The sequence below is a fragment of the Drosophila pseudoobscura genome, chromosome X (assembly GCF_009870125.1).
Source record: "Drosophila pseudoobscura strain MV-25-SWS-2005 chromosome X, UCI_Dpse_MV25, whole genome shotgun sequence".
In the NCBI taxonomy this organism is placed as follows: Eukaryota; Metazoa; Arthropoda; class Insecta; order Diptera; family Drosophilidae; genus Drosophila; species Drosophila pseudoobscura.
In genome coordinates, this window is record NC_046683.1 from 40,732,297 (window position 1) to 40,745,582 (window position 13,286).

At 46.5% G+C, this 13,286-nt stretch overlaps 1 protein-coding gene across 2 annotated transcripts; it reads right to left on the minus strand.

The window, feature by feature from the left end:
* Positions 1-407: 407 nt before the first annotated feature.
* Positions 408-11,165, minus strand: Scgdelta (sarcoglycan delta). 2 transcript variants are annotated; one of them, XM_001355384.4, is made up of 6 exons: positions 10,909-11,164; positions 5,669-6,427; positions 5,477-5,597; positions 3,701-3,962; positions 2,281-2,404; positions 408-2,162 (listed from the first exon to the last, which is right to left on the minus strand). In XM_001355384.4, exons 2-6 carry the CDS (start codon positions 6,269-6,271, stop codon positions 1,974-1,976), a joined length of 1,299 nt encoding a protein of 432 aa, XP_001355420.3. In that variant the 5' UTR covers positions 6,272-6,427; positions 10,909-11,164; the 3' UTR covers positions 408-1,973. The 2 variants fall into 2 exon arrangements, 1 of the variants encoding a protein (XP_001355420.3); XR_004470221.1 differs by lacking the exon at positions 3,701-3,962 and having other exon boundaries at positions 2,034-2,162; positions 10,909-11,165.
* Between the last annotated feature and the right edge of the window lie 2,121 nt (positions 11,166-13,286).

Sequence of the window (13,286 nt, forward strand, 5' to 3'; positions counted from 1 at the left end):
GACTAGGACCACGACCACATCGTTTGTCCTGGCTGGGCATGCGGCGACTGTGTCCGCGTTGGCGTTGGCGTCCGTGTCACCGTCATTGCCATAGTCGTCGTAGTCGTAGTCGTTGTAGTGCTCGCTTAGACGCACCCACAAAGCACTTCAAGCGCTATTCAGTTCAATTGAAGTGGTGCTAGAAGGCGTTAACCAACGAGCACTCGGCTTGAGTCTTCGTTTGAGCGCTTTGCTGTAAAAAGTGCGCACAATCCCAGCCGTCGAATAAAAAATCCGTATGTCCAACCAATTGCAGGGACAAGGACTTTTCGCCAGCCCCTGTCGCCTGTGGCCTGTCGCCTGTCCCCCGTTCTTGAATTACTTCACATAGTTAGATGTATCTAATAAGTTCATATAATCCCAAAATATTTGTTATTTACTCATCATATATTTCTCTTTAAGTATCTTGCAGTGTTACAATACTATATATGGTATTATATTCATGTTTTTTTCCCTTATATTATCTAACTTATCAATTCTCTATAAGTATTGTATGTATAAACATTACGTTTCCTAATCGTGCTAAAAAAAAATAGAACAACAAATTAAATTTAATGCCTTTCTAAAAGCATGCCATACACATTTATTCGTATCAGATATCTATTATATATATATTTATCAGTATATCAGTGTAGTCTTACACTTGAAAAATTCAACGGCAATTTCATATTTCAACTCTGTTCATATTCATATTCATATTCAGTTTATCTATATATATATTTTATGTTCATATTCAAACCAAGATTTATTCTTCATATTAATATCGCGATACTCATACGTATATGTATATTCTGTATATTCGTGATCGTATCATTAATATTTCATACACATGTATAGATATAATATAGCTCTTGCGATTCATTGGATGATATTTCATTGTCTTCGTATTGTGTGTTAATGCCAGTTGTGGTTGTCTTGGATTATTCATTTCACGGATAGTTGCCATAAAAACATACATATTAGTTCTTAGTTCTTAGTCGTTGTTAGTCGGGGTGTTAGCTACTTGAATGTCTCCAATAATGATCTGCTTAGAAAGAAATTGCCACGAAAGAAAAGTAGGACAGTTGGACAGAGTTCTATGTACACATCTTTTGGGCTAAATGCAAGGGAACGGATAGGCTTACGTTTCTCGCAATGGATCTGTACAAACTAACAAAGTGAAGCGGATATTCCGAGATACATATATGTATCTGGTAATGGTCGCAACGGTCTAGGACCCATAATTTAATTAACACGACGGATCCTTTGACTACGACGACTTACACCAGAGTTAGGTAGGCACACATTTACAGGGGAAAAGCACATTTACACTGATCGTGTTGATTAATGGGCGGTATGGGGGGCTTGCGGGGCTTGGACTTTTGGATTTCTAGGGGCTTCTAACCTTCGTCGACATTCACATCTACTACACATACATAAATACAGTTCTATCATATTCCTTACTAGATCTGATGACTCTGATGGGATGGCTCTTGAGTGCATATGTTCTACCTATTATATTTCTTGTATATTTACCGCCGTAATAGTTACTTCAATATATTTATATGTATATGTTTATGCATATGCATATGGATAAGTATGTAGGATATGCCTGTGTCTCTGAATTTGCTGTTTTATATACTAGTACACAACATCCAAGTGTCTAAGAAGCTCTTGATTTTGTTCTTCGAATACAGGTTCAATACTATGTTTAGTTGGTATGAACGATTATGAATGCAGGATCGTATGTATTGTATGTTCTCTAGGATTTGTCCAATAAATATATACTTCACTTCACTTAACTTCAGTATCAGTTAGTTTTCAGTTAGCATTAGCAAATATTTGATATACATATGCCTGTTGTTTTCCGTATTTTTTCGCTCCGATTTTCCGCTCTCTGATTAAGTTTCGCCATCGGTATTGGTTGCCGATGGCCAGCGTTTGTTGCTGTGAGATCACCTGCAAACAGTGGAATCATCCCCGGCGCATATCGAGTGCGGGGCAGCCAGAAAGAGCTTGCCATTGGAGCAGGCACAGAGCTGGAAGACGCGATGCATATGCTCTCGACTCTGGGCAGAGCCCATTATGGGTGGTTGGGCCGTGCGCAGATTGGGCATGAGGATTTTGGATGACTCCAGTCGCACCTGCAGCGCAATAGAATAGGATATAGAGAGGGACACGGTGATATATTGCAGTGTGCGACTCCATTCTGCAACCATAGTACTAGAATTGTCCAATGCTTGGACTATTAATCATACTTACGCTTCCGTCCAGGGATCGCAACTTCACATCATTCAGGGCCACGAGATCAATGGCCCCGGCACGCGACTGCAAATTGATGTCCTTGGCTGCAGCCATCTTCAATTGACGCGTGGGTGACTCAAGTCTGTAATTAAATCAAACCATGAGCCACAGTGCCCCAACTAAGGGCCAGGACGAAATTCGGCAAAGGTCCCCGCCCGGGACGCGCGTCTGACTAATGGAACGGAAAGTCCCCCGCAATTGCGGCGGCAGCCAGCGGTCCGTGTAAATGGTGCTTTAAAAATATTGCAATTTCAATTTGGAGCCGCCTGCCCCCCACGCTATATGGTCAAATGCAATATGCAACTCATACTCCGGTGTGTACTCGGCGCCAGACAATTTTAATTTTCATGAACCAACAGGCAGCTATCACCAAACTTGTCAATGAAAATGTTATTACAAGCGGCCGATCCTGTTAATGGCTCATATGTACATATGTACACACACGGGGCCGTCATAGATGGATGGGCCGTTTGTCGCATAATACGGAAGGCAGGCAGGAAGGCATGCAGGCATGCAGGCAGATTCCACCTCATCCACTCCCATACCCCGTTCGTCAATCGAATTCCCAATCCCAAACCATCGGTCATGGCATGGCATGGGGCAGCGCTCTCCAAATAGGACTGGGGGAAAAAAACTGTTGAGGCCCCTTTAGCGCTTTTTAATTCAGTGCCAACGTTTGTATACATTCATACAAATGTGTATAAATATTTTCGCTACCAACTCCGCGCTCCGTGGGCTGCATGGTGACACCTTGCGGAGGGGGAGGCGGTGTGGGGCAAGTGTTGCAAGTGCAGGTTCAGGTGCAATGCATTGCGAACACCAAACAACCCGAACACAAACACAAGCACAAGCACCAACAGCCACACCAGCAGGTCCCACACTTGGCCGCGATTTGTGGGTGGGAGGGTGGTGCTGCGGGGAGGGGGATGACTGTTTTTGTTGTTACCGCAAAGGTGACGTTGACAGAGGCGCACGAGCGCAGCTGAGTGTTTGCTTATAATTTTTTATTTCTCAGATTTCCTTCAACCCCACGCCCGCCGACTAATATGCCACAGCATGTTCTCCCTTGTGGTCCTCAGAGCTCTGGGCTCCCCTGCCGGGCTATGAATTCCGGAAAATTTATTACAGTCATTGAATTTCAACACAGGACCGGACGGCGAATGGCTGCAGTAGATTGGCTTTCGATTTAATTTACTTTAATTGGTCCTGCTCCTGTTCCTTGTTCCAGGTGGTTCGGTTCGCTCAATTTTCCGTTCTTTGCCGGGGAACCGTGTAGGGAGCCTCTTAGCCCCATGTCGAGATCGGTACAAATTCCCACCCTGGTCAGGAGTGTTGGTCTTGGTCTTGGTCTTGGTCTTGGTCCTGCACTGAGACTTACCTTAGCTCCCGTCCCGGCTCGGCACGCACATGTGGCGTCTGCACAGAGGCCCTAAAGACGGCGCCACCCTCACCGTCGATCCGCAGTGAGTGCGCACCGACTGTGACTTCTTTTCGATTTACGGAAAATAGGTTTCGTCCATTCGTATCGTTGATGCGAAATGTCGCCGCCAGGCACTCGAACTTATCGTGTCCCAGAAATAAATGATTCTCAATCATACCATTCGCGTCACGTGTATTGATTGAAAAATTACGTGATGATTCTGTTGATGGTAGCGACGATGGGACCCGTGGAGGCAGCGCGTTGGAGAAAATGAAATGAGAAACAGAGAGATGTGACCTGAGATGAGACACAGAGACTAAGGTTGGATGAAGGATGTTTGATTTTGGGAGAATTAGCAATTAATCTAAGGGTATGTATGACAAATGCTGGTAATTTGATCGGTAATTGCAATATAAATAAGCTAACACAACAGACAGACTATTTTGCATTAAATCCGCATTCACACACACACACTCATGGACATGGAAGTGCGTAGTTAAGATAGCACGTAATAAGATAGCGGATACGGAAATCAAATTTCAGACCTCTCCCCCACGCCATTGTCTCAGGTCGCGGTTGCTCAGCCATTGCCATTGCTATCAGCAATCAGCCAGCAGGCACCATCTACCTGGCCGGCTGTCTTCTACTATCATGACCCATCACCCATTCGCCATTCGCCATTTCGCCATCTACAAACTATGTAGCATTCAGTGTCCCCACTTCCGTGTGCGTGTCTGCGGTTGTTGCTTATCGCTGCGGGAAATGCTTTGCCTTTACGTCTCTCTTCTTTTTGAAAGCATTTTGCTCGTCGACACATGGACACGGAGGTCCCTTGGAAATCGCATCCGTCTTCTTTGGTCTGGTCGTGCTTTCATATGGGTTATCTGTAATTGTACATCTTGGTCCCATCAGCTGCTCCTGCTGCTTGAGCTGCTTTCGCTGCTTGAACTGCTTTCGATGCTTTAGCTGCTTGAGGAGGACCAGGACCAGGACCAGTAGCCGCGATCCTATTTGTGGGCGCTTACTCGTACGACTAGTCGTGCAACCAACAATGTTGATATCTGTTGATTTATGCCTTGACTGGCAACGGCACACATTTGTCGTAGTCCGTGCTCTGGTCGTACCAGCCACACATCTCAGTCCCGTCTAATGTCCGTGCCCGTGTCCGTATCCGTATCAATGTTTAGTCGCAAGGCAGTTGTCGTTGCGTTGCCCTTAAGCAGAGGTAAACACTCCACCTCCTCCTGAGTCTGCATAAAAGCGATGAGAGCGCAGTTCATTAAACATGCGCCAAATGCCATTCAGCCAGTCATCAGAGAAGCGAGTGCAACATACCCGAAGACTATAACAAAGCGCAACAGAGCGCGGTCACTACCATGACTTTGACATTTGCACTGGGAAGGTCAGTCAGTATTGACAACGCGACATCGGCGACCCCCATCGGTGTGCTCCCCACAGACGTCTCTATGGTAAAGATAACACCTATGGCCTATGTGCCTAATGGAGTAGGAGCTTGCATGAATTGTTAAAATTTATGAAATGAATATTAATAGGCTTCGGCGTCGCAGTGAGCGAGTGATGGAATGATGCGAATGGGAAGGGGAATGGGAATGAGTGGCTGGGGAAAGGGTGCTGTTTCTGTTGTGTGTCTGTTTATGACGTTGTATGTTTGCATCTAATCGCTCAATAATCAATGCCCCGTGGGTAGGGTAGAGCAGCGAGGTTCACACTCACCTATGGATATGGGATGGCCAGGCCTCGAACGGATTGTTGATGTTCGTAGCATGTCCATAATTATCGCTGTTCCCGACAGCTGTATGCCACCGGGTAAGATTTTCAGCTGTCCCATGCCCTCCTGAAATCGATGAAATTTGATCAATTAGTAGTGTGGAGGGAGTGTGGCATGTAGCCGTACGCCGCGTTTACCAATGAGAACTGCATCACTTTGATTATCCAGAGGGTGAGCACCAGATTTGTGACAATGAGCAGCATCAGCAGCAGCAACAGCGTGTACAGGCACTTCTTGCGCCATCCGATGAGGCCCAGGTATGTCTCAATTCCGCCCGCGAATCCGTCTACGTTGCACTGACCAGCTGTCCTCGGTCCACCGCCGGCTCCTGCGCCAGTTACAGCACCGCCCCGACCACTTCTGCCGCCCCGTCCATGCCCATGCCCATGCCCCCGGCCATGTCCATGGCTATGGCTATGGCTATGGACGTGACTGAGCGTGGCTTTGCCTGGCGTCGCTGTTACTGTCGTCATGGTGCCCACCTTTGAGGACGATTGGATGTTTGCAGCTCCAATCCCACTTCCGCTTCCGCTTCCGCTTGCTCTGCTGTTGCCAGCTGTCATTAGGCCAAGATTGTTGCCAGCTTTGCTCGGCTTCTTGGGCGTTGTCCCAGTCGATAATCGCTTCTGCCGCTTCGGCTGTTGCTGCTGTTGCTGCTGCTGCTGTCTGCTACCTTCTCCGGAACCGGAACACACTTTAAGGTGCCGCGTAGTTGTCTCCACGCTGCCGTCACCCGACATTGCTGATCGTTTGCACCGCCACTACTGCGATTTGCTTAGCCTTGCTCTGAATTCTTTCATCATTTGGACGTTTTCCTTGTCTTTTGAGTTTCACTTTTAGCTGTTCTTTCCTCGCCAAGCGGAACACTTTCAGGGTTGTCAATGTCTGCGCGTGATCTGCGTTCATAAAGCGAAAGAGAGAGAAAGGTTTGAGCATTCACTTCCCTCTCACGATCAATGAGAGCAATGATCCAAAGTTTTCCCTGTGAATCTTGTTAACCCCTCCCAACTGAGTGGTCCAATCATATAGAGAAGTACATGCCTCGCTTGTAATGGACATGGGCATTTTTTGTATGGGCAACCATAAATCTGCAATTGCAAGAGTAATATGTGGCCATTCCTTTATGGAGCCCCGGCAGATGAGCTGCGGCAAGCAGAGGATAGGGAGGATGGATGTGAGGAAGAGCATTAAAATATGTAACAGGCTGTTGCAACAGCCTTCACTGTTGCAAGCCTCGCCTGGCATTACAGTCGAGCTCCAGCTACAGCTACAGCTACAGCTGCAACTGCGGCAGTTGATGACTTTAGTGGTGCCAGCTGTTGGCGACTTCACACGTGCAGCTTCTTAATTATGCATGTCTACAGCTGCAGCGTACACCTGTATATATGTATGTATGCACCAGCAACAGTGCAATAGTGCAACAGTGCAACAGTGCCACAGAGAGTGTGTGGATTGTGGGTCTGCATGATGCATTTACATGCATGAGCTATGGAGAGCTATGGAGCTGACGCCACGCTCGGTCTAGGTCTGGGTCTGTGCGGGGTCTGGGTATATATTTATTAAACCATTCTGTCAAAAGAAATCATAATAAATACAATAAAAAGTCATAAATGAATAAATTATAAACTTTTTTGCTCATGAGGCTCATAAATAAATAAATAAGTAATTCTAGAGTTGCGAGTAAATTATTTTCCGGCCCTCAAACGGCATGGCATGCATGCCACATACAGTTGCAATCACACTCTGTGGCTGAGTACCAGTCAGAACGGAACTGAGAATGCCTGATACTCATACTACTCGGCCCCAGGTGCGTACCCAGGTGCGTTTGCTCGAATAGTACACACGCTGATCATGATTTTGGAATTGTCAACTATCTAAAATTAGGACTGTCGTCTCTCAGCTTCCATCTCTCTGCCTCCCAGCCTCTTGGCTCCTCTGCTCCCGGTCTAGTCTTTCGCAATGCCATTTTGACAATCAAGCCGAATGGAGGAATGGCCAATGAAATACATTTTGCGCGCGCTCAATAAAAGTTTATAAATAAATGTATAGATAATTCTTGTTTCAGCGAAACTTATTTTTATTCATTTCGTAAGTACATGAAGCGCTCTCTGCCATGAATGATGGTCTCAGTCAGTTCCATATTTTTGGGTCGAAGGCCTATTTGTAGATCACTGGGAATTTCCTTGGCCGTAAATATTTTTTACGATCTATTCTCATCTAGTCCCCCTGTACCGCTGCTTAGAGAAGACCACGAATGAAGAATAAAGTGGACCTCTGTACACAATCTCTCAGTCTACCCATGACCATGGTCTGCTAATTGTTTATGTTTATCATAATGTTTATACAGTCTGCGGCGGCAATTACTTCAATTGTTTATGGACCATTTTAGTGCATTCTAAGTGGTAAACAGAACCGACCAGGCACCCTAACCGAATTGATAATTATAATCGAGGCAATTAAACTTGGGGATTTGTGATCTTCAGAGATGTGTATTCATTGCTGCTCACTTGGCCATGGGAATCGATAGATTCGATGGAGTCTATGGAAAATGTGTTCATATGCGGCTTGAATCAGTTCCAAATTTGTAATCTTCCCGTTAAGGACAAAAGGATTAAGAGTTAGCGGAATCAGAGACTGAACAGTCTGAACAGCCTGAACTGTGGAGTGTTCGAATATCCGGAATATCCGGCAATCAAATAAAAATAAATTCATTTAAATTGCGAACCACAAAGAACACACAGAATACACAGAACACACAGAACAACTAAAGGGGAATTTTTGGTGTTTTTCTGACCAAAGAGCAAAGGGAAGATAAAATGGAAAGGTTGAAACCTGCGAGTGAGCAAGGGAATGGATTATTTTAAATGCATTTGATACATTTTCCGCACTGAAGGGATTCCGCACCCCTCTACCCTGCCATCCACCAAGCAATTAAGATGAGAAGCATATGCCCATTTATTCCAAAAATTATTTCCTGCTTAAAGTTTCTTGTAATTTAATGCAGCCATCCCAAGTTCAAGCCCAAGCCCAAGCCCAAGCCACAGATGCAAATAGTAGTTGCCGGAAAAGGACCAATTCCATTTCCATTCTGCATGCGGCCTACAATCTGAAAAAGTCCACAGACCCCATAATAGGATAGGGGGCAGGGTACCAGGGTACCAGGGTACCAGGGTACCAAGGATCGTGCTCCGTGAGTTGTTCAAAGGACTTTAAGTTGATTTAGTATCTGCAGACAGTTGGTCGGTTATTACACGCACCCAAATGGCGGGATCAGGATATGCCGTATGCCGTATGCCGTATGAGGGAACGAAGATGGTGACGACGATGGAACTACGAGAGTGGAGAGTGCGATATAAACTCCATTGGAGTTGCAGGGGCATCAGCATCACGTACGCCACGTTACACATACAGTTGCCGCTTACAGTTACTTAATTTGGATGCTTCCGCTTTTGCTTTTTGCGCTGGAGCAGCTTGGAAGTTCTCCTGTTCTCTGTTTTTACACGTTTTTTACGGTGTTAGTACCCGTGCATAAGTTCGCCGCTGCACATTTTTCCGTTTACATTGTGAAAGTCATAGGAAATAAGTGTCCAAGTCGTGCGTACTCAAGATATACTACTATAAACTACGGGTATGTGTAGGTGTGGCAGAGTGCCATAGAAAGTGGCGCAGCTCAGAAGAAAAGAGGATAAGGGATCGTATCTGATATGTTTGCGGATATAAGTGCATTGACAAATCGAACTGCCCAGCATGCCCCGGAAAACGCAGTTAATCCAGGCACAAGGACATCTGGCTAAAGTGGCATCTGTATGCGTACAGTGGATTTATGTAGTGTGCGGACGTGTGGACCCCCTCGGAAACGGCAACTTATGAAGTTGCTTAAAAGTCCTTGGCAGTGGGTAATTAAAAGCGAAATGGGCTTATTTCGAGCCATGCCCTGGCGACAGCCTTCCCAGTCCCAGTCCCCGTCTCTGTCTATGTCTCTGTCCACATTCGGAGCAGACCATACCGAACCAGGCCGGACCGCTGGATTCGGGTTCGCTGTCGGCAAGGATGTCAGAGATAGAAACAGGTGCGGGCCGGCCCCCATACCGAGGCGGTCCGAGACTTGGTTTGACTCGTTTATAGAAATAAACTCGTAAATGGAAAGTATTGCATTGTCCTGCTATTAAGTTATCAACAACGACGGGGACCCAAAACATAGACGCAGAATGAAACACGGACACAGACATGGACACAGATGGAGACCCACATATATGCATATGTGACCAGCCAAAGGGTTGTACTAGCTCGACTCTATTGAGGTTGTGCCGGCTGTGCTGGGTCACGTTCCGGACTAGGGCATGGGCATGGGCATGGGCCCTAATACTGGCCGAGGACCTAGTCCTAGTCGTAGTCGTAGTCGTGGTCGTGGTTGTGGAATAATGCTCCAGCTCCAGCTCTGACTCCGGCTCCAACTCCGACTCCGACTCCGAGTCTGGCATACAGCAGTTTCATATTTCGTTACAATTTCATGTTGTGTTTCGGGTTTCGGGAAGGTGGTTGTAGTTGCCACATTTAATGGCGCTCGTACGTTTTTGGTAAGCACTGGCAAACCAGAGCAGACAACACTTGTTGTCATTGTTGTACGTATGTATATTGTTATGTCCTTGTTGCCGCCTGCAGGACATTTTTATTCCAATCATGCGTAAGTGCCGTAGGGACGCTAAAACCTTAAATTTCCAGCCCCACCCCACACATGTGAAAGTACGTAAACTAATATCTTTCACTCCTCTACAAGCCCTTGGCTATGGCCTCTGGCCTAGCCATTACAGTGGTATACAAACGCTGTTGTGCAAAAACTATAGCAGATCACTGTAGATCACTGCAGTCTATGTGGTCCTACCATCTTATGGAGATCTTAAACATTCACAGCTCGCTTGAAAAGTGTTCCAGTTGCTTTTTTCCGCGGACTAGCACCATTTATAGCATGCTTCATAGCGAAAAGATTGTAGATCAGTTATCACTGATATCTTAGTTTCTGCACCCATTTCGAAAGCACAAAATCAAGCAAACATAAATACGTAAATAAATGTTTTACTTCAATTCAATATAGAATGGAAGCAGAGAGTAATTAATGTTTGTTTTTTTTAGAGGCACTGAGAAGAATAAATGCCCCCCCAGCGGGGACTATGACATACGTAATATGCGTAATACTTATATACTCAAGGAGAGCCCCGATCTTCGATCTCTGACCTTCACAATTTCAAAGAGAAACACTGCTGATCAGCACTAGTCACAATGGGAAAACTCAGATCTCACGACACGTCACAGATAGCACCGAGGCACCGAGGCACCAAACACAAAACATAAAGCACAGAAAAAGAGCACAGACACTTACAAACAATTATTGTTTTTTGAAACCGCTGTGGGCAGTCTTCAGAATAAATCTTTGGGAAACTAGAAATTGGTCTTTGTGGATTTTTACGCCAAAATGCCGCTGCCGTATGCGCGTACGGGGTACCGTACTCGTACACGCTTGCACAACAACTGATGGCAGAATCAGTTTGCCGGAATGTTAGCCATTCCGTCCGTTTAAGATACGGTGTAGCAGCGGCAGCCAGTCGCCGCTGTTTCTGCTGCCGCCGGTGGCTGATGTTCGGGTCCATAAAGCTTTTGCCGAACAACCTTCCAAAGTTTCACTCAAACATGGGTTGGCTGTGGCAAGTAGCTCGTTTCTCGTATCTCGGTTGCTCGGTTGCTCGGTTGCTCGTCCCCGGCCACGGCCTCGTCTTTGCTCGGGACCACTCGACCCGACCGAGTGGCACGGCCCCCTCAGGTTTGTTTACGTTTTCCGTACCGAGCACATGGCTCAGGTGCCCGATGGATGCATGCAACACGTGGGTGGTACTACCCGTACAATGCCCACGTGTTGCTATTTATAATAATAGGCTGCTTTGCCAGCTCCCCTGTGGCTGGATTCGACCATATGTAGATACCTCTTCTTCGAGCACCAGTTTTCCTTCCTTGACCGAAAATAGGCATACGGCCATATCTGCATCTGAATTTGTATCTGGATGTGCATCTGGATCTGGATCTGGATGGGACTTCCCCTTCCGAACTGGAATTGAAATATGTACATAAGTATGGTCTGCTGCACCGATTTCACATGTTGTGGCCATCCATTGGCATATCTGCTTGCGCTATTTCGTTAACTCCTTAAGCTCCATTTGAGTGGGCCCGGATATACATACGTATAACTCTGCTCCGCTCCACTCCACTCCAAGCCGGGTATGGACGGGTGTGTGGGTATGAGGAAAACTTGATTAAAGTTTCGCCAGAATGCGTAAATTATTCATTGTGCTCTTATTCTCGCATGTGTATGGGGGAGAGTGGGTGTAATAAGCCTTCGGTTTGTACACTCAGCCATGGGATTCAAAAAGGAGGAGTGTGCTTGGGATGGCTTTTGCTCTTTTCTACTTTTCTAACTTGGACTGCCCGCCCCCCGCTTTCATTCTCTTCCCATTCCCATTCCTATGCCCCTACCCATGCCCATGTGTATTTATAAATTAAAAGCGTGTTCATCTTTGGCCAAAGTTCATAATTTTTGCGCCTTCATTAGGAACATGCTCGCAGGGGCAGAGACCGCCTGCCATGACAGCCACACACACACACGCCCTCTTACTCATACTCATTCCCATACTCATACCCCATATATATGTATGTATGTACACACTTATGTATGGGGTCCTGGTCCTTCTAATTGTCTTTGCCAACAGCTGCTGCTCGCAGGCTCGCTGGTCGTCGTCGTCGTCGTCGTCGTCGTTTCCGTTGAGAAGGAGGAGGGTCAGGTGCGGAACAGCGTCCAGGCGGGTCTCGGGTCTCGGGCCACGGTCCTAAAATCGTTCCCAACGGATCTGGCGACGCAACTTCTGCCGCAAATGTATTTGGGCGATCTCAGGACACACATCCTAAGTACGCTCCTCGCTTTCCTGCTGGCCTGCTTTCCGACCTCGATGCTTGGCAACAAACATTGGGCAAAAAACAAAAACGCTGGACGTATTCGTACCGCCCAGCCCTACCACTTGTCTTTGACGTTGTGTATTGTTAAAAGCTGCGGCCACTTTTTCCAGCTGCTCTGCACGTCCCTTCATATGTGGAAATGTGTTGGTGTGTGTGGGTGGTGCCCCAAAATGCTTTTGTAGTGCTCTCCACACGTTTCCAAGAAGGAACATCGCAGTCAAAGTCACAGTCACAGTCGAAGTCGCACCCGCTGGCAGTCATTGTGGAAATTTAAGTTGGTACGCCCCAAATGCCGTCGAACCCCCCACTCTATGCCTCAGTCCCCACCACACCCCCATTCCATGCATTAAAACGCTGCAACCACTGTAAACCTACCTTACCCCGACGCCACACCACCCACACATGTTAATTGTTCTCCAAAACGGGGGCACGGGTGCCAGGTTTTGGTTCGTTGGAACAGTTGTCGTCCCCCTCACTATGTCGCCTGTCCTTTTATGAATTTATAATATTAAAACTTGTTTTCAACTGGATTTGGCTCTTGGATTTGGCAGCAGAATGCCCCAACTGGAAAAATAATGAGGCAGCCCCTGCCACATACCCAAAGTATTTATAAGATGACGCCCCACACTTTGGCACTGGCAGTTCGGCACTGCTATTGTTGATCATGCTCTATGTGAATTGTGGACCAATTCCCCATTATTCTTGATGCACTCCTACATTTTCCATCAGGAAGGAACTCGAACTTTGTAGGGAACT

Coding starts and splice junctions, on each gene's coding strand:
- Scgdelta (XM_001355384.4), bottom strand. CDS start 6,271: ATGTCGGGTGACGGCAGCGTGGAGACAACTACGCGGCACCTTAAAGTG. Junction 5,598..5,668: donor AAGTGATGCAGTTCTCATTG/GTAAACGCGGCG, acceptor CATCGATTTCAG/GAGGGCATGGGACAGCTGAA. Junction 2,163..2,280: donor TGCGATCCCTGGACGGAAGC/GTAAGTATGATT, acceptor ATTGCGCTGCAG/GTGCGACTGGAGTCATCCAA.